Raw genomic sequence first — 25,515 nt, forward strand, 5'->3', positions numbered from 1 at the left:
TATATTTAATTTAAATAACTTATACAGAAATAACTCATAAATATATGTGCATATTAATTCAATAGATACATAATTTGGATTTTGTAATGTGTCCCATAATATTTCCATTGATTTTGCATCATATTGTTGTCATACTCATTTCCAAGTTCATCTTTTTTTTTTTCTACAATGATGCATCTTACATGTTCTTTCCCAATTTCCCCATATTGTCCAGGTTCAATCCCTAATACTACATATGGTTTCCCTGAACTCCTCCAAAAGTGATCCTTGAGAACAGAGCCAGTAGTAAACTCTGGGAATAGCTGGCATTAGCCCTAAAGCAAACAAACCTCCCAAAATGTTAAAATTCACTATTTGATTTGGAGGATAGTAAACCATTTTTAAAACTTTTTATATCTGCTTTAATTTATTAAATCTCTTCTACATTTGTTGTGCTTGAATGCCTATAAACATTTTACAGGACATTTAGGAAATATAAATTATAAACACATCTTTCATGATATAGAATTCTGACCTTAAAATGGCTCTATTAAGCTTCTTATTAAAACTGAATTTCCTTTGTGAATTTAATATGTCTTCTTTCTTAAAAAGTAAACTAAGAAACAATTCTTAGAACCATGTCTTAAATAAAAATAGGTTTTCAAATAGAGAGAGAAAAATGAAACCATGAAAAATGGGCTTAATAATTATCAAGCTAATCTCAAAATTGTAGACATCAAGGAAGCCAAGCTTAAATCACCTCATGACTAGTTCTCACCTTTGCTTCCAATATGTGACCTTTCCAAAAAAACATTTTTATAACCAATCTCAAACATGATTTTAGTGCTCCTGAAAATCTGACAGTATCTTTTCATAGATCTCTTCTGTTTTCCAGTCATGCCCAAGAATTAAGTTCTATATTTTCTATTTCTTATTGAAATGTAAAATCTAAAAATTAACAAGAGTGTGCTAAACATTTTTAAATATTGCATAAAATGAAGGTGATCCAACATCTGCTAGGAAGCCTGAATTCAAACTTCTAAGATTCAAGAACCAAGAAGCATAATAGAAATTCTGAAGCCAATTCCCTTCTTTGACAAATAAGGAGACAGAGTTGCTATGAAGTCTAAAGTCTCCCAGTCACTTGCAAAGCAAACAGAACTAAATTTTTTTCAGCCTAAATGTTGTTTCAGTTACTATGTAGCACAGACTGAAACTACCTCAATAAACAAAGTAAAAGAAGGTAATTCTATTACCAGGCCACTACATAATTTAGAGCCTAATTTTTCTCTTTTAAATGCAAAGACTGTACGTTCAGAAACTTACAGTTTAAAGTACATTAATTAAGTAAAACCATGTGTCCATAGGCAGATATGTCTATTCATCTTAAGAAAAGAGCAAACAGAAAATTTATCATCAGCCCCTAGCAAACAAAAACTGAAATTAAGAGAATAGAGTAAATCTAAATTGTATATTTTGATTCCTTCTAAAAGGATTAAATAACAGAATTCTAAATGGTTTGTTTGTACTTTCCATGCAATATGTAGATTAACCATGAAATTCTGTTTGGGACACTTTGACATCTGTTTTCAGTGCATTACAATGAAATCTGGGGACTTGATACATACATTTGCTGTAATAAAACTGTCACTAATCAGTGTTTTCCAAAATATTGCCCATAACTATTACTATTCAGTAGTCTCATTTGCATGATCTAATATTGTTGCTACATCATGTTTTTCCCTGACAATGTGTTCACTAGTCCCAGGCACATGGTCTAAAATGGCTGCACACCACTCAATAATCTCAGTATTTCCACAGTCCTCTGTACATACACAAGCAATCTGTCCTAAAATTGAACTATTACTGCATCCTTCGAGAAAGAATAACTGGAACAACTAAGGCTGAATTCACATTGCCATGTGAGAAAAGCTCAACAATGAGAAAAGAGCCCACATTGAAGAGGAAATTAGGCCTCATGGGACTTGCACAACAGAAGATGTAAACATAATCCTAACTCAGAAGTCTTTACAGAAATCCGCAGTTGTATTATTTGATAGTGAATGCAGATTGTCATTAACTTAAATTATTACTATGAAATGCAGAATAAGACTGAACCAGACTTGTCCAAATCTTAAAGTCAGATCTCACCAAGTGTCAACACACCTCCTGAATATAAGGCAAAAAATGTTTCTATTTCATACTCTGCATATATGGTACATTTTGTACAAAATGTTGATGGGGGATTCTCTGGCTCTGAGAGTCTAAACATGTTACTCGCCAAAAAACAAAAACTTGATAGAAATAATTTTTCTACCTATGTTAATTCAAACATGTATTTTATCAATACTTTGCATTACTTTCATATTATACAAGTCCAATATATTTTCATTTTGTTCCTCCAATGAACTCATTTTAAACCTGAAATGTTTCTCTATACACACATTTTATATTATACAAATGGTAGATACAAAGAGCAGATTAATTGTAGGCCCTAATGCTGTATTAGCTGGTACTGAGAAATCATTCCAAATGTTCCAAGAGGGATTAATGTAGTATAACAAGTCTATTTAATTATTGTAAGACCAGTGATCCTCATATTACTATAAGCAGCTTTCCCCTTATTTGGAGACTGTAAATAGAACAGATATGGTTATCTGATAACTATGTCTCATGCAAAAGATTAATTTCCTGCCAGGAGGAAATTTTTAAAAATATGTTATCATTTCTAGAAGGCCACGAAAAGAAGCCAATATCTAAGAACAATGCACTCATCCCTTTTCCAGATCAACATCAACTTTAAAGCATACTGGCAAAAAATAGTATTTAAAAGATAAAGTGTCAAATCTTTCTACCACACAGCAATCCAGAATACATTCTAAAACTTTTTGGATGTGGGCAAAGCAGATATTTCAAGTGTCACAGCACATGCCTAAATGTATGTGAGGCCTGAATTCTAATCCTGATACTATACTGTCTCAAGAATCACTAGTAGGGCCCGGAGAGATAGCACAGCGGCGTTTGCCTTGCAAGTAGCTGATCCAGGACCAAAGGTGGTTGGTTCAAATCCCGGTGTCCCATATGGTCCCCCATGCCTGCCAGGAGCTATTTCTGAGCAGACAGCCAGGAGTAACCCCTGAGCTGTGTGTGTGTTTTTGGGTGTGGCCCAAAAACCAAAAAAAAAAAAAAAAGAATCACTAGTACTGGTGGTCATGGAGCATAGCCAGGACACACACTACATCTTAAGGCCAGTAACACAAAGCTAAGTAACGATAGACAAGAAGTGGGTCCATTAATGGGGGTGGCCCCTTATCTAAAAATGTTTGTGACATATTTAGATTCCTATGCAAAATATAATTTTATATTTTGAATATTCCACAGATTAGCAACTAAACCAGAAAAGAGCAACTGAACAGCAATTGAACAGTAATTAGCAGAAAAGCAACTAAAATATATTCTGAAAAAGAAAAAAAAAATCACTAAAAATTTTTGTGCCAGAATTTAAATAAGCTAATCAATGTTCTGATTTTGCTTTCTGCACATCCTTGTTACCCTTTAACTAATGAACAAACAGTGACATAACATTTCCTATTAACTCCTGGCTAGAAACATTAGATGTTATTATAAAATACTTCCTATGAGAATTTGATATTTTCTAGTATTACATTATGTGACACATACTCTATTATATTTCTCTGATAAGGACAGTGGATATGGTTTAATATGTCCACTTTCCAAACCTGCTGTGCAAAGTGAGTGAGAGGGATAGTCCACTGATCATGGAGAACGACAGCAGAACTAATTAATCCTCAATGATCTAGTCCACAAACATGGCTTCATGGATACACACATTCAACCACTGAAGTTACACATTGATCCTATATCTTATTTGGGGAGAAACAAATGTTTTAACCATCTCCCACCAGGTTCCTTTTTTTCTTAGTAAAATCAAAATCACTTAAGTAAGTATGAATTCTTTTCATCTAGAGATTATTTCATTTTCTTAACACTGTATAAGAGAATGGGAAATACTTACTAAAGAAGATTTAATGGTCAAAACAAACTAACCAAAGTAATTCATATAACTAATTAAACAATTTGAAGTTCTAACCCAACTCTGGGTCATTTTCTTAACTTAAAAAAAGTATAGGGGCTGGAGCAATGGTACAGTGGTAAAGCATTTGCTTTGCTTGGGGCTGATTCTAGACAAACCATAGGTCAATCCCCTGGTGTCCCATATGGTCCCCCAAGCCAGTTGTGATTTCTGAGCACATAGCCAGGAGTAACCCCTGAGCATCACTGGGTGTGGCCCAAAAAGTAAAAAAAAAATTATAAAACCCATCAGCTTGTTCCTCTTCAAAACCATCCAGTCCAGCCATATCATTATTACTATCCAACAAATTCCTAACCATAAGCGCCATAACTGCAGTTTCCCCCAAATGTTGATAATTGAACATTTTTTTCTGTAAGTAAAAGGCTTGTGCTTTTACTAAAGTGTTGTGAATTACAAGTTTTTATGAGGACACTGTTCATTCAATAGCAATGAAGAGTTACTCAGAGTCACTAATAAAATTTTACCTGTGACCAAAAAAAATTGTTGTACTCCTTTCTTTAAAACATTTTTCAATTAAAAAATTAATTCTCTAATTAAAGTTTTAAATTACTAAAACTATATAATTTTTCTACTAAAAAAGTTATTTTGTTCATTTGTGTATTTGCTTAGAGGCCACACACAATGGTTTTCAAGGATAACTTCTAACTCTGTGTTCAGGGATCAATCCAATGGTGATCAAGGGAGCTGCTGGGGTGCCAGAATTGAGCCAGATCTGTTGTGGCATACAATACAAGTTCTTTATCCCTGTACTAAAGAAGCTTAAAGCTATAAAAACTAACTTTATATACACACCTTCAGCTATTTCTCCAGTTAGTATGCACACAACTGTGATCAAGAATTCCATTTTTTCTTTGGAAACTCTTAGCCTGAGACATATCTAAACTAACTGATGACCTCTTATTTCAACCTCTAATTGTTCCTTCCAGAAACTATTGAGTAGTTTCTCCGGAACTCTTAACTTTTTCCACCCATGAGCCCTTTTCACCTGAGAAATGAAACACATGTAAGCCCTGACAGAAACATCTGAAACGCCTTGGATTAATTATGTATTTGATTTCGAATTAATTCTTGATCATTGTGCATTCAGAAAACATTAACTGTTGCCAACTTTTTTCATGACCCTCACATTTAGCGATGTGACCCGGATGTAATCCACAGTTTAAGAAGTGTGGGCACAGAGTCTCATTCATATACACTAATACTGTCAGCATAATTGCTTTCACTTACAAAAATTATTTCATTCAATCCTAAAACAGTCTTATAAAGTAGGAATATATTAAACACCATTTGATAAACCAGAAAATCAAACCACATGGAACTTAAAACTGAGTTGGCTAATGTCACACAATTGACATAAGGTAGATTCCAGACTAGAATTCAAGATGTCAGATTCAAGCTCATACTTTCTATATTCTACAAGAACAAAAAAGACAAGCAGAAAGGACATTTATTCAATGCCAAAAGCGATCTGAAGTTTTAAATTCTTAAATATTTTGTTTTTATTTTGGGGCCCACTCAGAGAAGCATTCAAGGCTCCTGACTCTGTGCTCAGGAATTACTCCTGGCAGGGCTCAGGAGCTATATGTGGTGCCAAGGACTGAACATGTGTTGGCCAAGTGCAAGGCAAGTGCTTTGCCCACTCTGCTATCTCTATAGCCCCCAGATCTTATTTTTAATTGGAGCCACCCAAGTAGTGCTCCAGTACATCTGTATATATATATATATTGGGTTACACACAACCCCTAGTATATCTGGACCAACAGACTACTACTAGACCATTACCATAAATTTAACCACTTAACCAAGTTGAGTTCTGGGCCAGAAATTACTATCTGGGTTAAGGCATTTACCTTGCATGTGGTCAACCCCCTCATCACATTTGCATTCTTACCAGCATCACCCCTCAAAGAGCAGAAAATGACCCCCAAAAGCAAAGAGCTGGGAGTAACAACTAAGCACCACTAGGCGTAGCCCAAACCACTACTTCCCCCCCCCCAAAAAAGGAATTCTTTCAATGGAGGAAACTAAACTTCTACAAGACGTTAGATATTTTTCTAATCATTAGGTGTTGGTTACTGTTTAATACCATATACCTTCTGCATCTGACATTTTAGTCCACAACCCATATCTAAAGCGAATTCAAAAATTGGCCCTAAACTGTGGATCCCAATGAATGAGCAGTCAGAAGCCAAGAGAAATGTTTTCAGATCTGTACTAACTTTTAGGGAAGAGGGAAGAACTGAGACTACTTACTACAGATTCACAGTTCTTCCTCAGATCTATAAGATGCTGGGATATCAGTAGGAATAACACTACAATGCATTTAAATTCGCTCATCTTGTCAAACATTCCTAAGTAAAAAGTAGTTTCAAGCAACAACAATCAAAAGAGAAAAACCCTTTCACCTGCCATTTCAGAGAGTTGGAGATAAAAATGGGAATAAAAATTCCTGGTGCTTTTTTCCAAGGTTTTAAGTGGCTGGACCACATTGACTCTCAGCTGACAGTGTACCCATAGACAAGCATAAACAGTATGTAATATACAAGTAAGGAAATGCATAGTCAAGTCAAGCTTCTTTTCCTTCTAATAACGTAAAAATAAAACGTAACAGCTTGGATTTTAAATATTTTATCTGGCAAATATAGGGGGAAAATCGCAAACGACAATGTCATATTTGGCAAAGAAAAAATTGATAGGATAAAAATATCTGTTTCAACACTTTAGAAGGCTTTTCCAATATTTTAAAAATATAATTATTTCATCACTACAGGAGAGAACAAGAGATAAGCTGGTTTGTATATGAGGACTTCATGAAGAATGGAGAAATTAATTTGTATAGTTATTAAAATAAATATTTAATTTCATATGCTGGTAAAAATCCCCACAGAAATAAAAACTTCAAATTTACTAATGGTTCACTACTGTGTCATGCAATTCCGCTATTTAAATCACAAAGAATTGGTTTCCTCTAACACACTAATATAAGTGATATGAAGGAATACATTAAATTACAACATTGATTCCATTATTTCTTCAAAAACTGTTTTCCTCCTACATGTTTACCATACAGCCTTTTCCAATATTGTATAATGATTTATAAGGGAAAGTTGAAAGTCAGTCGTTTTAGGACTTACACACTAGTAACTAAAAACATACAAAACTTACCACTTTTACCCTAAATAATGACAATAAAATATTTTTATTGTCACGGCTAAAAATGTTGAAAAGCAATTATTAAGGAAACCATAAATATAAAAGCTGCAAAGTCAACCACAGAAGAGCAGGCAAACGGAAATTGTGATATGCATCATCATGAAACACGGAAACTGAACATCTAAGCAGAAAAAATCCAAGTCCCTTGAAACACCAAAAGACTGCCCTCCACCCCACCTCCTGCAGAAAGAACTGCAAATCTGTCCCCATCACTGTCTCCAGACAAAAGAAAGTCACTACTACAGCCAGACCATGTCAAACAGAAGATGTAGCTGCTGCAGAGTCCTGCCTTGAATCCACTGGGGTGTAAAGTCAGAGCTGGCGCTTTTTGTCAGCTATTACCATAAAAGAGTAAGAGGAAACAGTGACATTACTACACAATGGAAAGGTCAAACAGCTTGCAGCCATTTCATGACCCAGACAAGTCAAGGTCAAGGGATTCAGGTAGCAACTTAGCTAGGGCATAAGTTACAGCACAAATGAATTGTTTTAACACATCAGCTTTGGTCAATTAAACCTAACAAGGCAAGTTGCATCACGTAGCAGGGTTCCTGACACCAAGGCCAGAAGCTGGGACCGACCTCATAAAACAAGGGCTTTTAACATAGCATAGCAAATTTAAGGTAATCCATCCAGAAACTGCAGATGTCAGAATAATAAAATACAAGTTATCCTAAACAAGAACATTTTTCACACTTTAGAATTCACTAATCAAGGGGTATAGACTTTATATTGGCATACTTGTGTTATTAGCACAGACATAAAATGTAATCCTCTCCTCACACAAGTTGAAGAAGCACCTATTCCAAATTACTTTCTCCATATCTTGCTCATGATTAGATTTTTCTCTTAAAATCCACCACACTCTGTCTTAACAGCAATAAATTTTGATACACATGTTTTCAATTAGTTTTGAAATTTCAAATGTTTTAAGCCGTTAGCTTCATGTGGTATCAAAGCATCTATTGTCAATATTTGCTGATGTTACTGAAATACTTTTGTGTTTATTTGTGGAAGATAGATGCATTTTAAAATTCCAAAAACACTATTTAGCATATTTTCTTGAGAAAACTGAAGGTAACCAGAATTTTAAAATTGCATATACTTAAAGGTTGTTTTACACTTTTTTATATATACCCCATTTTTGACTGATTTTTTTGCTTCATTCATAACTGACTGCATGCTCCGAACTGCATTAAATGGAATTCTGAAAATATACAACCTCCAGGCAACTCTCAGCTAGTAAAATTACTTCATCCATCACCCCATATTTTCAATTATACAGTCCTTATTCAGTTCTTTAGTCTGTGATTCCCCAATGCTATCCTGTTTAAACTAGCTTCATAAACAGTGAATATGTGTATCTAAATGTTTTATTATAAACAATATTTTTATGCACAAGAATACTACTTTGTATCCCCCCTGAGTACTTTGATTCATGTAAATTTTGAGGATTTTGGTGTTGTTATTATTGTTTGCGTATGTGTGGCCTTCAGTTCAGCCTCAAGGTCTTTCCACCTCTTAGGCTAATTGGTAGCCATTTCTTCCAATTTTCCAAATAATATAACAACCAAAAAGCCCAACCATTTCAATTCCCATTAGCCTCAGTTCCTGTAACTTTCAGTCTAACACAAATTAATCCCACAGACACACTCCTCGCGACCCACACTTAGTTTTCACAAGTTCTCTGCAGTTTGATGGTTTATTCTCTATGCCAAATCCTAACAACTGAATTCAGTTAAATTAGCCACATCACATAATAAGCCTTAACTTTAAAATGAGACAACATACCACATTGCCACAAAAAAATGAGCATGATTAAGAGGAAGCCCCCTTTCTCTGTGTTTGGCGCTGGGGTAGGCTGCTGCAATAATTCCTATTTCTGATCGCATAACCACTGGTCCTTGAGATTTCTAAAGTGATTCCTCCTCCAGAAGGATGAAGAAAGGAGTTGGAAAACTGCTCGGAACATTACACTGGCTAATCATTTGCTCTGCCTTTGCATCTACAATGAAAAACTAACTGCTTGAATGTCCCAAGTTCTACTTTCATCTTCTACAAACTAAAAAATGCTATTCTTTCGCAATAAAAAGAAACTTCTACCCAAAAGCTACGTTTTCAGCCAGCGATCACCTCTGCCTGTGCCTCTAATTTCCTAAATAGCCTCTATCTTCATGAGCCTTGCCTGTAGTCTTTCACTCTCATCAAACATTAAGCTTCAAACAAAGTAATAATTATTCCTGTGATTATAATGTCAGCTCAGTTATCATGGAAGCCACTAGGATGAAAGAAATGAAAGCTCACTTATCTCAATTTTTAGGAATTCCAGATAATTCTGATTCACTCACCCAGTGGGTCACTCCCACTTCAGGTACTGAAATTCTAATTGATATACAGAAAATGCAAGAGTTTAAAGAAAGGTCATAAAACAGATTTCGTAAGCCAAGTGATCGAGTTTTCTAGTTCAACTGGGTATAATGAAGATTATGAGGAGGAAGACTTGACTACCTTGGGTTGTTGTTTCAAACTCTAGTGTCAACGTCAAAAGAAAAAAAGTTAATGAAGAATTAAAACCTTGATTTCCTCTTGACAGTTTCCTCCTACATTCCAAATGTAAGAGGAAATAAGTAAATAAATAAGCCTACCACATTCACATTACTATGGCTAGACTTCTTATGGACCATACAGAAAATAAACTTTAGAAGAACTGAAGTGGCAACAAGAGGCATCCTGAATAGTTCCTACTGAGCTGTATGTCTCTTCCAGGTTCACACTACTAGGGTAGGGGTCATCATTCAGCAGCTTCAGCCATCACCTCTTATCAATACAAAATATAGTTCCCCCAAATTAGCATTACTCCTAAACCATAAACCATATTTCAGTTCTCTTACATGTGGATTTATTTGATAACAAACATGCATTAAATTTACAAATCCAAATACTGTAGTTTAGGGGAATATTTTCATTACAAAGTCTATAGTCCTGCACCCATGGGGGAAGGATGGTGCTGGGGTTTTTCCCCTCTAGGAATAGGTCATTATATTTTTGAAAGTAGAAAGTGATGTAGCAAACCAGTCCAGTTCCTTTCCCTTTGAAAAGTGATATCATATTAAAAGCAATGCAAGAGCTTAGTTTGCCATATCAGAACACAGATGCCAAGCTTTCCCAGCTGGCAACTGGGCCTCAGAGTTTAACTCTTTAATTGTCTGGCAAAGCCATCTCATGACAGGGACATTATGGAATACAGGGCAAACTTCTGGCCCCTTAGGACTGCATTTTCTTCTTATCAGTGAGAAAATTGCTAAGTATCTTATCTTACAATATGTGTTCCCACAAAGGTCTCATTAAGCCTTGGAGCAAGACATGCCAATAAGAGCCCTTCTTTATCTGGTGAATTGTGTATGAGCCAGAATGCAAACAAATGTGCACTAAAGTTCACAAGTTCAGTCAAGGACAAGATGCTCCATGGGAAAACTTGACAGTGTTGCCCCTAAATCAGACCTGCACACAGAGCTTTCTTCCTATACACAAACTGTATACCCTCTGAGCATTCTATTGCACAATCACATCAAATCATCTTAGGAAGCAGCTTCATTTGAAAAAAGCTAGGAACATTTAGTTTTTCCGTAATTCTAAATACCTACAAATGAAGTGAACTATATTAAAATATGCTGTCAACTTGCAAGTAGTTATCTACTTTAGCATTTTCTAAAGAAATGACTGTTACCCAAAAGGATTCTAAAAGTAACTTTTCAGAGCAAAGGAAGGAGGAAAATAACTTTCAGTGACTGCTTCCTTGCTAATGATATGCAACAACCAGGAAGGATTCAATTTCAAAAACAGTAATAATTATTACAACCTCCCCTTTTTTTCTCAGCTTCGAAATATACTTTAATTATCATAACACCTAACCATACAACAACAAAAGTTTCCATTCCACAATGGCTCACAATTTTAAGGGTTCATAAGGCTGAAGGAAATTACTCTTTTGTGAAAGTCAGGAGGTTCCTGAACTCCAAAACATGTTTAATGGGAGTACAAAGTACAGTCCAAAACTCAGTCAGACTGACTGTGTTTAAACTCTAATCCATTAAAGTAAGGACAAGTTACTATCTCTTAAAATCACTAAGCTTTTTAGTGTGCTGTGACCTCCCCTTGAAAACCATTCCCTGCCTCAAAGAAAGCCATTCCCCTGCTCTCCAGTCCTACCTGTACCCTCCCTTCTGACAGGTCACAAAGCTTCAAGGCCTCACATGGACCAAACTTCCTTCTGTGCTGCCCTTTGGGTAGAACAGCTAATCCTTCTTATTAATTAATGAGATAATGGTGGTTAACCTGAAAGTAATATTAATGCTAACTATCTAGGAAACTTCTACCAACATAATTTTAGCCTTTTGGGTTGTTTATCCAGGTGTACAGGGCTGTGTTCTGGAAACTGGCCACATTTTGAAGCAAAATTCAGAAATGACTGATTTTTAAAATCTTTACCACACAGGGTGCCTAGGAAGATTGTCTTTTAAAAATTGTTTTAACATGCCACAGTTACTACATATTCTAGAAAAAAACGTAAAATTGTTCTTAACATGCTACTATGAAATTTGGAAGTGGGGGAGCTGAAGGTAGTTAGAAATTGGGTTAGAAATTAGCAGTGATAAGTCTGAAAGCATTAGTGAGTCATGATGACTGAATCCCTGTTCACTATTTTCCCTAGTCCTCTATGTCCTTCTCACCATGTGCAGAGCATCTTAGAGCACAGGGATGTCCCAGGAAGGTGTGTTGTGCAAAGCTTGCCTGAAATTTGTTTTGGTTTGTTTTGCTTTGCTTTCATGAATGCAATAACAAAGACAATATGGGGAATAGGTACCACCTGCCCAAGAATGATTGGACATCTTTAATATCTTCGGGAAAATGGAGGCTACTTTAGAGCTATTTTTTTCCTTTAATCTGTCACAGTCTTTTTTGTTTAATCTTTTTTTTTAAAGAAGGATTTTATATTAGCTAAGGTTTGCTGCAGCAAACAAGCAAGCAGCTTTCATTCAGGGATTGTCAAAAACTTTCCAGAGTGCCCACTGCAATGCGGATGCCAACCAACGAATCAAAGGCATTCAGGAACTAGACAAAGAGGGTCTGATGCCAACCTCGGTGCCACTGGCAACCATTATTGGCATCAAGCACAGTGTCTGCCTTTTTTTTCCCCTCGCCTGGCACTTCACAAACAAAATGGCGGTTCTTGTAGCAATGAAACAGCCGAAGCGCAGCCCTCTGAATCAATAACATGAAATGATTTTTATGGATTTAAATGCAGTTGCTTCCAAATGATATATATGTACATATATATATATATTTAGAATAAAGAGGGGGATTGTAGAATTCTATAAATTTCTATATCAAGCATTACTCTTTAATAATGTAAAGAAATAGAAAAATGGACTGAATTGCGGTCAACCAGGCAACATACATAGAAGCTGAATAACAAAGGGATTTAGCTTTGTAGAAAATACTGACTTATGATCAAATGATGTAAAAGTCTAATGAACTTTATATTAAAAATGATTAAAAATGTCTAAATTTCTCAAAAGCCCATTATCAGATGCAAATATAGCAATCCAACTTAGGTCAAAACCCTTGTGACTCTTTCCATGCTTCAAAAAAGATGAGGCTGCTGAGCAGGAAAGAAAAAAAAAGTAGAGGGTTGAACCAAAAGAGAATGAGAGAAAAGAAAAGCATACAAAGTTGGCCAACAATGAAACTTTATTATATGTTGGTCTTTATTTTATCCTTTAGAAGAAATGCAGTTTGTGATCTTGTGTAAATAACCAAGAGGACTATTGACATTTCTAGATCTGGAAATTGTCAATATATTGTAACATCACTCCACACTGCAATGCGGATGCCAACTAACAAATCACAGGCATCCTGAGCTAAACAAAGAGGGTCTGATGCCAATCCTGGTGCCAGTGGCAACCATCTTTGGCATTCTCTCTGTTCTTTTTCATGTTTTCCTCCCAGTCATTTAGAAGTGGGGAGTGAGAGAAAAGGGAGGGAAAGGTAATTGCTCATTCTCTAGTGAACAGTATGTTTTTTCATTGCTGTTTTTTCTTTCATGTTTTTCTTTATATTTCTTCACTAATTTATAAAACAGACAAGTGGGTTTCCACATACTTAGGGGAAAAAATACAAGGTTGTGATGGGAAATATGCATCTGTTTGATTGATCACAGACTTCTTCCATAAAAAATATCTTGCTAATTACACCATAAGCTCACATGATTAAATTATAATCAATAACAAAATATATATGTATTAAAAAATTTTGGAAAGACAAAATAGCATGCTGATGTGAGTTTTTCAATGAAAGAACCAACAGATGTTTTGAAGAGATGATGCACTGGCAGGTAGCGGAGGATACAAATGAGATGTATAGGGTAAAATAATGAAAGGATCTTATACACACTGTAAAAACGACAGCAAAATCCATGTTTTATTTGGAAACTTGGCTCTAGGAGTTGCATAAAACTTTATAATACCATTACCAATGGTGCAATGCAGAAGACACTTATGCATTATTTTCTTCAATCTAGCTTCACACATCCAAATGATATGTTCTTCCTTGTCAGCTCATCAACCAGGAGAGCTGGCTGTCTGCCCCAAAGTGAATGTACATTCATACACCCCTCAAGGACTCGAGTCCAAGCCAGTTAAAAATGTGCGCTGCAGTGAAGTGGCTGCACATCTTTCCTCACTGCACTAAAAAGTTACATGACCCACTTTTTAAAACTTTGCTTCCAACTTTGACTTTCTCCACTCAGCTACAACACATTTATAATCAATCCAACACAACATATACAGCCCACCTTTAAATGTCACCTTCTAGACAGCCATCAATCAAATACAGTGTCATGTGTGAATGAGCTTTTATTTTAGGGCACACAGTGAAAATGTATTTTGCCTGAAACCATCATTACTTGTGTTTTAATGTTTAAATGCATAGAACTAGTAAATGTAATGATTCATCCTTTATAAAGAACTATTTCCAACTATATGTTGTCTAGCGCCATTATTTTAAATCAAGCGAAAAAAAATTTAAGTGATGTTTAAGACATCTCTAAAACTACATCTAAAATAGATGAGGACAAAAAAGCACACAGTAAAGCACCTAGATTTCTGAGTCCAAACACGCTGTTTTGTTTCTTTAGTAATAATGTTCATACCAAATTATTAAATCCTATGTTCATGTAACAAACGTCAGATAGCCGTCTGCCACCTGGTGATCTACCGGCCATTTTCCCTACTGACTGACAGACAAAGTTCCGAAATGATCAACTACGTATAGAAGATTAAACTTTTGGAATGCTGATTTTTGAAATGATGTTTTACTGTGGACTATTACTACTACAAGGACATCTATATCTCAACTTTCATTTCAAAAATAGGAATTCTCACCTAATCAAATAAATATATTAAGAAAAAGAAAAATAATAAATAGTTCATAAACTCAAAGAGTAGCAAAAATATCGCCTATTTTTAACTACATGGACAACACTGATACCTCTCTATGACGTGTCTTAAAAAGGTATGATTTTCAGGTTCTGCATGCTTTTTGAGATTTTTTTAAACCAGTGTAACCATCCCACTTTCCGTTTTTTGTTCCATAATGTACTATAAAGAGAGCTGCAACTTTTCTCCAACATGGTAAATTTCATTCATTTCCATTCAAGAGAACTAATAATATTAAATATTTCCAAATCGCCTTGGGAAATATCCTAACATTAATCATTTAAGCAAAAACTATAATACATTCATTCTACAGTAAAATATTACACACTAAAAAGTAGGTATATATAGAAATATTTAAATTAAATAAATCCGGCATATTAAGGTATACTTCTCATAAGGCCTATCTTAAGCATTTTGTAATTGAAAATATTTATTCTCTTTTCAGACCAATAGCACTAGATTTGTTCATCTACCAGTAAGTTAAAGGCTGAAACAAAGCTTATCAAAGAGCAGCTTGACCATTCATAAAGATATTTTTTCAAATGGGAAAGCTGACAAGACGCAGAGAACATAGTCTAGGACTAAAAAATAACAATTGTAATAAACTCTACTTGTTAGGAACCATTCTGTCTTATAAAAATATATAGATGTGCATATCTATATAGCTATGCGTATAAATATATATATACACATCTACATATTTATATTTCAAAGACATTTGAAAACGCATCTCATTGTGGTCTATCTTTAAATACCCATGTCTATCCAGGTATGAAAAGTTTCTTATCTCTTTCCAAGACTTGCACAAGTCAGAAGAGGGTAAGTAGAAGAGGGTATACCATTCTATCCAGCATGGGGGAAGGCCACTCTGGATATTAAGGCCTGGAAGACCATATAACCCAAGTCAGAAATTCCAGATACAGGGTTTGTGGGCAGTGTTTGTGGGTTAGAAGAAAAAAAAAATCTGTTCCTACCTTGCTCCTGCACGTAGTATGCCAAAAACAAATCAAGCTCCTTAACTGATACTGTGATATGATGTGGCTGGACACAAAGTGCTGGGTTTGTGCAATGTGGGGATTTCATGAGCCGCTCTCCATCGGTACTTTCCAAGGGGATGCCTTTGAAGAGGATCACCATGACTAGATCCAGACGCCAGACTTTGTCTGCCTGTCGCAGGCAGTCGATTCTCCTAATCTTACCCTTCTGGTCGGGATTGGATAAAACACAGCATGGATGCTTCTTGCCAGTCACGGTGAGCACAAAGTCCTCTCGGTACTCCTGGCGTATATCTTTGCGCAGTTTGGCCAGGAGCCTGGATGCCCACTTTTGTTTGATTTCGGGCTTTTCGCTGAGAAGCTCATCTTTGACTGCTCTTTCTTCATCCTTTGACATTCGCTTCTCATGCTTTTTAAAGTACTTGCGTTTCCGAGCCTGCAGGTTGAACCAAGTATAGGCGATTGCACGGACATGTGGAAGTAGTGCCTCGATGAATGGGTGAAATTCATCCTGCGGAAGATGGGGTGGAGGAGACATGCAGTTAGTTTAGTTTTCAAAGCTCATAAAATAAGATCACAAGCCATTTCCAATGTTGCACAAAAAGTTATGCGGGGAATAATATTCTTTTCTTATTTAAATTAATAAAATAGGAGGACAAGGAGAACATTAAGTATGCCAAGATGCCCCCTTTCTACCAAAATTCACAGGTTAGTTCTCTCAAGAAAGGGAAAGACAAAAGAAAAGAAGAGAAAATCAAAGGAAAGAAGGTTTATATTTTATATTTCAACTCTGGCCCCATCCCCCTCATTCCCACCCCGCAGCCACATTCTTGAAAACATAAGAAAAAAAAAAAGGTGCTTGGTATCTAATTTAATGTTTAAATATTTGATTGACCAACTAAACCTAAGCAGTACCATTTTACAAAGAACACAGTTTGAGTTGTTTGTTTGTTTGTTTTGTTTTTAAATCGGAGCAGAGCTGTTCAGAAGGCAGGAGCGATGGCACAGTTCATTTCTCTTCTCTGTGGCACAGAAACACAAAGCATATAGATGCTCAGTGTAATGCCACACAGTTCCCGCTTTTGGAGCATGCTCTCAGCAAGAGGCTGCTGGTGGCACAAAGAGCATGCGCCATTAAACTTGATCCATTTTCTTATCAAACGTCCAACATTCCAACACTGAAACAGCACCATTCCAAGAGTGGTAACTAGAGAAACCGGTATACAGTGAGGGAAAGTGGGCAAAGGACGCAACGAGTCGTATCAGTGTCCTGAACAGAAGGTTTCCAGACTTTGAACACTGCCTTCTCTTCCTAAACCACCAACACTTACCCTAAACACACACAAACACATGCACACTAGTTCATGTTCTGGCACTCTTTCCCAGACACCCAGACACACTTTATTTTTTAAATAAAAGTTTAGAAGTTGAAAGTAAACTGCATAAATGTTCTTCCAGCAGCTTTCCTATACAATCAGAAATCCCACAGAGTTAGTAAATTTGTTAACCGATCACAGGAGTATAGCAATTATTCTAAACCCCTTAAAAATCAATCTGAAGTGAACAATGAAAAATGGCAACTTGGCACCAACTTTACATTCTTTGTGTCTCTGCATGCGGTGGCAGGGTGATACCAGGAGTGCACTGCTGGTCACTGACTGCTTTTGTGAAAGATAATTCACTTGCTTCCTACAGAATTCCCAGGGAGGATAGAGGGTGCACATATGTGTGTGCTTGTAAAATTGTACATATATCATACAGTATCTCTTATTTTGAAAGAAGTGGTTTTCCTGAGACTCCGCATTTTTCTCTGCCTATTTCATCCCAAATCTTTTTTTAAAGGAGACAGGCAATAGGAAGTTGGCAGGTCATTTTTACCTAGAGATATTTCAAGTCTCTAGCAAAAGCAGTCAGTGTTTTATTGCTTTTTGCCAAAGGTAAAATTTGTCTATTAAGCTCAGGCTTATTAAATGTTCAAAGAAAGCTTAATTTTGCATGCATATACACTGGATAGATGCACTAGGCCAAGATTTGAAGCAAAAGACAACTTCCACTGCAACCACTTCTCTGGTCACACTGACTATATTGTCACGCCAATCACCAAGTAACTTTTTCTAACTGATCATATCCCTAGTTGGACCTACACACTAGTGCTATTCACCCTGAACTAATAGAATTAATTCTATTTAACCAGCAGAGTGATCAATTCCATTAGATAAAAAAGATGAAAGCATAACTAAGGACATTTATACTAACAAGGGAATCCAAAACACCACGTAGTTATGAATCTCTTTTGAAGATGAAAGTCAAGAGTTTCATGCTCAAACTACGGCATGTTAGCGGTTGGCTGTTGAGATATAGAAGTATATGTCCCATCCAATCAATAACACAGTTATCAAGTGCTTTAACATATTAACTAAAAATGTTCCTTCCACAGAATAAGTATAAATCAAAATTTTATAACAATACAGAATGCAGATGATTACATCACGGCATGAGGCATAACCAAATGCCATAGAGGAAATCATTAAACCGATCAGTAGTTTCCAGCAGAGATTTGAACAATTCAGTTACTATGCAAGCACATTAAACTAGGCCATGGAAAGAGTTAAACCACAATCTGTTCTTTGTGTGGGAAGGCAGCCCTGCTCACTGCAACCACAGCCCATGATAAGACCTCCCTATCTCCATACACTTTCTGATGCCATGCCTTTAGCTTTCACTGTAACTACAAAAACTTTGTTTATCCGCCTTATAAATACATGCAGAAAGAGACACTGCTCAAAGTAATGTAGAGTGGAACATATTTTTGGAACTTACTTCTTAGAACCTTGCTTTTACTATGATTTATTGACAAGATTAGTAATATATACATCCATACACTCATACTCAAACTAAAACTTAAGAATGTAAAGAGCAAATGTGGGGAGGGCACACAAAGGTCTGTGTCACTTATTTATATTTACCATGCATTTTAAATGCAATATTATTTAACAAACATTAATGCAATAACTTAAGTACTTACATCCTTAAGTACCATGTTCAGTGACATTTCACTTTCTTATAAAGATGCCAAACATACTTCTGATTAGCTTTGAGTGTCAAATCATCTATTATGTGACAAATCTTAAAAATTACATCAATTATTTTAAACACAATAAAAAGTAAAGGTTGGAACTGAATGTCTCAACAAATACACAAAGCAAGGCTTTTTAAGGTTGTCTTGAGTCTGTTTTTGTGATATCAAGGTTAAAACATTTTTTCATATTGATAAATAAAAAAAGCAAACTTTCTCAGTTCACAAATTTGCCTTACAAATATTGTTCGGGGCTTTATGATTAATGTGGATTCCTTTCAAGTGAGACGCTAACTTCCTAAAGAGTCATATAATTCTAAAAATGATAAGAGGAGGTTAGTAAAAGTCACATGCATTTCAGTATTTACATGTCTAGAATGTCACCTCTCAAGCGTGCTTGTTCTCTAATGCTGAGTTACATTTATTTTTCAAGGTTTTGATAACGTGAACATGAAGCATAGTAGCTTTCTTTATCCCTCCAATTAAGATATTCATATATCTTAATATACTTATATATTACTTATATACTATAAGTGATAATTTTTAAAATCATACTTCACACCACTATACAAATTAATTTTTAAACAAAGCATAAAGGTGATCTGAGACCTAGACTGTAGTGAATGCTACTTCGCTCTTTTGACTTTTTAAAAAAAATGCAATGATGTTAATTCTTGCCCTTTTTTAAATTTCCTTTAGTTGAATTAAATTGATAAAATAAATAACTAAGTAATTAGTTTTAAATATAAAAGTAAACTACCCTAATTCCACTGAAAATATTTATTTTTCTTCGCAGAAACAATAGTCCGCATGAAAAGGATGAAAAATTAGATTAATTCAGAGATGGATGAGTAAATACTGGGTTTTCTTAGTATGTAGTTGCAAAATAATAATAATAATAATCCATTAAAATACAACTAAGAATTTGAAGGGCAATAAGAAAAAGTTCATTTAACCATTATACGTAAAAGTTATATTAAGGATTACATATATTTAGGAAAATAATTGTTACTTATGAAGGTTATTAAGTTTCCTTTAACATCTGATTTATACTGACATGTAGAAGTACTAATTTATATAGATGGAATAATATTTTGCATAGCTTTGCTAATTATCCATTTTAATTTGAGCTACTTTTGAATTACGGTTATTTCAAGAACTTAGATATCTATTGCAACAACTGAGACACTTTGTAAAGTTTCCACCTAGTAAAGAATGTTACTCTATTTCATATTTACATATTGTAAAAAATGTTTCTCCTACAGCTATTTGGCTCTTGTATGCTAAACTAGAGGCCCGATATAAAAGTAACATCCATGGGCCTGCTGTATAGTTCATTGATAGACCAGTTGGCTTGTGTATGTGTGAGGCCTTGGGTTGGATCCCCAGCACCATAAAAAGAAAAGTAACACCATTAATGTGCACTTACTTTGCAATACCTATAAAGTCACTTATACCATCGTTCTAAAGTTAAATTTCCTTCTCGAGCCTAGGCTTTAAATCCGAGAAAAACAGCTTGAAATATCAACCTAGATTTATATTATTAATGAATATTTGTCATCATGAATTCGTATTGACATGTATTTATACTTGAATACAAAGTGTTAGGTGAATGATTATGCTGTATATATGCCTCATTTTTCCATATGTCATATTCCTATGCTGCAATATTTTAATTACCTAATTTAAGATAACGCTAGTGACTTTTCAATAAATATTAAAAAAAACTAAACATGCAATGTAATCACTTACAATGTTTTTGAACATCCAATGATGGAAATAAAAATTAATATAGGCAAGCAATCCCTTACAGGTGAGAATAAATGACGAGGTACTTCGTAAGTGAAAGCTTGTCTCAATTTGCTATATTTGAATTATGATCAAATAATGACCCTCATATATAAATAATAGCAAATGGATGTGATTCATTACAAAAGAAGAAGAAAAGAAACCTCCTGTTGATGGAATACTTAAAGGTAACTTCCCAAACTAAAGGCAATTGGTTATACCTGAAACAGTTTCAGCATCAAATTTATTGGCCATTATTCATAGCTTTTAAAATACAAAGAGCTCAGCGACTTATTTTTCTAGTTTTGTTAAACTAAAATACACGTTTACTTGCTGAAAATAGCCATATCGAAGTTAATCATGCTCAGATGCCAAACAAAATATAAACAATAAAAAATGTGTCAGCCAAAAAGCTAGAGGACTGTATCCAATCACTGAATAAGCCTTATCACTGTTTTCATCTTCATTCAGAATTTATGAATGCCTCAGTCCTTTTGAATCACAATAGCTTCTAATTGTCATACAATTGAAATCTTAATCATTTGTCCTTACAAAAAAGTGTCATCGTGATTTGGGTTTTTTAAATTGTAACACACCTCAGATGAGACAAGTATTTCTTGAACTGCTGTTTTTATGCCCATGCCAAAGGAAAGTGGTTATGAGTTCTCAACTGTGACATACCCTCCTAAAACTGAAGTCATCTCTCCATACTTTGGGAGCTTTAAAATATTTCTACCCCCCCCAAAAAAACTAAGAAAATACACTCTTCTGAGCTATATATAATTGGTATATCCTTTTGTGTAGTTGGCTTGGTAGGGATGAAAGCTGCCCCCAGGTAAGTCTATTTGGTCTCACCACTTTTACATGTATTTGATTCTCTGACTTTAAATTGAATAAACTATATTTTAGTATAAAAGTCAGTCATTTATCCCCTCGCATTGTTCTGAAAGCTTCACGACAATCTCCAAGTTGAATATATTTCCAATCACCTTACTTTTCCAGCTTTACTTTTTTTTTTTTTTTTTTGCCTTCCCAGTAAAGCCCAAATATCGTCCAAGAAACAGGTCTCCCACAAAATGAATATGGGATTAAAAAGTCTGTCCTATTTCTTTCCCCCAAGATCAACTAGCTCTGTCAACGTTAAAGGGGGGAGGGCGCCTTTGTGGTGTGGTCACTAGAAACCTCCAAGAGCGAACGGACCACTGTGAACCCTAGTTCCAGAACCCCAAATTAAGCAAAGGAATGGGTCCGCGACCACAACCTCCTCCGACTTCTTCGCCCGCCCACTGATTGCTACTGAGTCCAGAAGCGCCCTCGTGCTAAGAGTTGTAGCGCCCAAGTTCACTGGTTGTTTATAAGGGGTCGGATCCCCCCCAAAAGCTCCCCTAAAAAATAAACAGAAGTCCCCTTCAGCGTTGCAGCGACCGAGAGGGGTGGTGGGTACCCAGGGCTGGGGCGCCTGGCCGCACTCTGCACTTGGGGAGTGGGTGGGGGAGTGCTTGGTACTAAAGCTGGCAGGCCCGGTCCCCAGCCCACCACCCTGGCAGGGCAGCGGCTCTCTATGTCCTATGCCCGGAGCCAAGGAGCTGGTTGGGTGCGCGCGGTGGCCGTGAGCGAGTGGCCGGCCGCCGGCTCCCACGCCGCCCTTTGCAAGTCCCACCGCCACGGGGGGCCATTCTTCCACGAGGGGGAAGACCAGGGGAGTAAGTAAGTTCTAAGTAAAGCCGTTAAATGAATGCAATAAAACAAAACAAAACAAAGGCATTTGAAGGGGGTAAAGAGAAAGAGCGACCCAGAAGACATATATATACATATACCTGAGTTAGACAGATGGGAGAATACATCATGACTTCGCCTTAACGCGCACTTTTCCCGGAGATGCCCAAGACAAATCTTCCAGAAGCCACAGAATTTCATCGATTCATTTTACAGTCAATCTGAGCCCCGCGTGGACAGGCAAATCACAAATCAGGACGGGGTTCTCTCTCTTTTTCTCTCTCTCTCTTTCTCTGCGCTGGGATCACCGCAACTTTCGCCACCAAGGAAAAAAAAAAAAAAAAAACCAAACCCAGGTCCTCCTTAAATAGCTACCAAGATTCAAGTTCACTCGGCGGGCGAGCTAGATTTCCCGGGGTGAAATCCAATCTACACTTTGGAAACCCTCCTTTGCAGTCTGTTTTAGTCGACTTAGTCCGAGCGCGCCGGGCCCTGCTCGCCCCGCCGAGGCCGCTGCCGCCGTTTGCAAACCGCTGCCGCCTCCGAGGTTGGCTGCTTTGGGGAATTTTTGTTTTCGGGTTTGCAGTTGTTGTTGTTGTTGTTGTTGATGAGGAGGAGGAGGAGGAGGATATGGGTGGGGAGGGGGAATAATGGGTGCGTGCGCTAAGGATGGTGTGGAAGGGGTTTGGGGTAGTGGTTGGTGGTGAAATGCAATGCTTTTTTTTTTCTTCTTTAAAAAAAAAAGAAAGAAAGAAAGAAAGAAAGAAAAAGGCGGGGTGGGGGGTGCGGGAGAGAGGGAGAGCCGGGAGAGAAGGTGTCACCAAGCGCCGCAGCTGGGGAAAAAGTTCAAGGTGACGGCCCCGATCACTGCGGCAGGAAGCCGGAGCGGCGATCGCGGACGAAACTTTGCCGCGAGCCGACCATGAGTGAGTGCGCAAAAGGGGGAGCGTGGAGAGCGAGTGCGCGCGGGTGGCGGGGCGCGCGCGGGAGAGAGAGAGAGAGAGAGGAGAGTCGGGGTGGGGGCGGGGTGGGGTGCAATGGGGGGTGCCGGGGTGAGAGGGGGGGGTGCGTGCGAGCGCAGGTCTCCGGGGCGGTGGAGGCTTTCTGGAGCGCGGCCCCCGTTGGTCTCCGCAGCCTGATCCGACTGGCCTCCACGCTCGCCCGCCTGCCCGGTGCCCGCCCGCCCGCCCGCCTCGCCCCTCGTCTGACCCGGCCGAGCGAGGAGGAGGCTGCCGCTGCCGCCGCCGCTGCCCAGGACCCACAGTGGGGGGGATCGGACGTGCTCCTGCAACTGCAAAATCCCCAACGTTCAAATCCCGCTCTCCCACTCGGCTCCCAACTCCTGGCGTTTCAGCTCTGAGCTCTCCCTCTCTCTCTCTCTCTTTTCCTTCCCTCCCTCCCTCTCTCGCTTTCTTTCGTTGCAAAACTTGGAAGTTGAAAATTTTTTTTCACCGGTTCCACCCACCCACCCTCCGGACCCCGCTCGCTCTCGCGCGCTCTCTCCAAATCAGACTTAAGGATTGTTTTATTATTTAATTACACAATCATCGCTTTACTCCTCCTCCTTCTCCTGCAAACGCGCATTCCTGGTGCACCAGCCTCTCCACACCCCCGCCCCCCACCTTCTTCCTCCTCCTCCTCCTCCTCCTCCTCTAGCGCCTCTCTCTCTCCCTCTCTCTCTCCCTCTCTCTCTCCCTCTCTCTCCCTCTCTCTCTCCCTCTCTCTCCCTCCCTCTCTCTCCCTCTCTCTCTCTCCCTCTCTCTCCCTCTCTCTCTCCCTCTCTCTCCCTCTCTCTCCCTCTCTTCTTTCACCTCCCCCTTTCTCTCTCCCTTTTGCTCGTTTGTTAAAAGATCTCATTCTGGTGCAACAGAACTACGACTTTTATTTATATATTTTTCTCTTCCAAAATAGATGTATATCTTTCCTCCAAAAAGTGAGCGATTCCCGCACCCTCTGGACACCGACCGCACCGCACACAAACACGCCCCTCCTTGAAAATTGAGGTTATTGGGGGGGGGGTGCTCGCTGCAGAAACTCTAAGAACGCCTCGGGAAGGAACATCAGAGTGGGGGAGAAGAAGCCCCCAGGCAGCAATCCCGGCCGGATCAGGGACCCAATCCACGGAAAATTCCCTCACACCCAGACCGCCCCAGAGGCGGGTGCGAGGGGGAGCCCGGGCTCTGGGCGCCAACTCTCGCACCCCGGTCGGTCGGGCGCGGTCCGCCAGAGCGTCGGCTGGAACGAGGGCGAGAGTGCAGAGCCGGGGGCCCTGAGCGAACTTGGGCTCAAGTAGTGGGGGCGCGCCCGCGCGATTGGGGGCCGGTGTTTTCTGGGGTCTCCCACCCCCAAAACGGGGCCTGCGGCGCTCCGCTGCAGTTTGCCGCCTTCCCAGGGGCTGCCCTTGCACGTGGGCTTGCTCGGAGCGAGGGGACTGGGTTGAGCAGGCAGCCGCCGGCAGTCTGCTTTGGCCTTCTGCAGCGGTCCACTCCACGCGCCCTCCCCCTCCTCTTCTTCCTCCTCCTCCTCCTCCTCTTGCAGCCCCTCCGGCCGGTTCCCACTCCTCACCCCCCCAGGGGCCGAGGGTGCTGGCAGAAAGCGGCTCCGCCCCCCGCCCCTCCGGGCTGCCCGCTGGGCGGGGCTGCGGGGCGGGCGAGTGCAGCGGGGTGCGTGTGCCGCTACAGCCCTCCAGAGGCTGCAGGCCTCCCCGAGAGCCGCCGCGGAGCTCCTGCACCCCCCTGCGCCCCCCCCTCCAGGCTCCCGCGCCCAGGGCCCCTCCCCCACGCCGGCGGCTAGCGGGAGCGAGGGCCCCGAGTGAATGAACTTGATTTTGTGCCTTGGAAGGGCGGCGGGCTTCCCTCGCACCGCGCACAACGCACACGCGCAGGCATGCATGCATGCTTGCAAACACGCAAACAAACACGCATCCACCACCTCTTCCAACCCACCCTCACCCACCCCCCAAGTCCGGTTTTCAGCCCAAATTGGAACGGAAAGAGGTGAAAGCCAAAGCATGCAGACAATGGAGAAAGAGAAAGTGTGAGCCAAGGGCTCTCTCTCTCTCTCTCTCTCTCTCTCTCTCTCTCTCTCTCTCTCTCTCTCTCTCTCTCTCTCTCTCTCTCTCTCTCTCTCTCTCTCTCT

The 25,515-nt window shown here is 38.8% G+C and overlaps 1 protein-coding gene across 4 annotated transcripts in view; it reads right to left on the reverse strand.

Annotated features, from left to right (window-relative positions):
- NFIB (nuclear factor I B) overlaps positions 1 to 22,825 on the reverse strand; it is a 261,031-nt gene extending 238,206 nt beyond the window's left edge. For 3 of the 4 annotated variants that reach the window (XM_049769373.1, XM_049769371.1, XM_049769374.1), the window contains exons 1-2: positions 22,479 to 22,825; positions 15,777 to 16,308 (exon numbers count right to left, since the gene is read on the reverse strand). In XM_049769373.1, coding sequence (XP_049625330.1) covers positions 15,777 to 16,308; positions 22,479 to 22,508 — 562 coding nt within the window. In that variant the 5' untranslated portion in view covers positions 22,509 to 22,825. Of the gene's footprint in view, positions 1 to 15,776; positions 16,309 to 16,712; positions 16,745 to 22,478 lie in introns of those variants that run through there. The other variant, XM_049769372.1, reaches the window with a different exon arrangement.
- Positions 22,826 to 25,515: the final 2,690 nt, after the last annotated feature.

Source organism: Suncus etruscus, chromosome 1 (genome assembly GCF_024139225.1).
Source record: "Suncus etruscus isolate mSunEtr1 chromosome 1, mSunEtr1.pri.cur, whole genome shotgun sequence".
Classification (NCBI taxonomy): Eukaryota; Metazoa; Chordata; class Mammalia; order Eulipotyphla; family Soricidae; genus Suncus; species Suncus etruscus.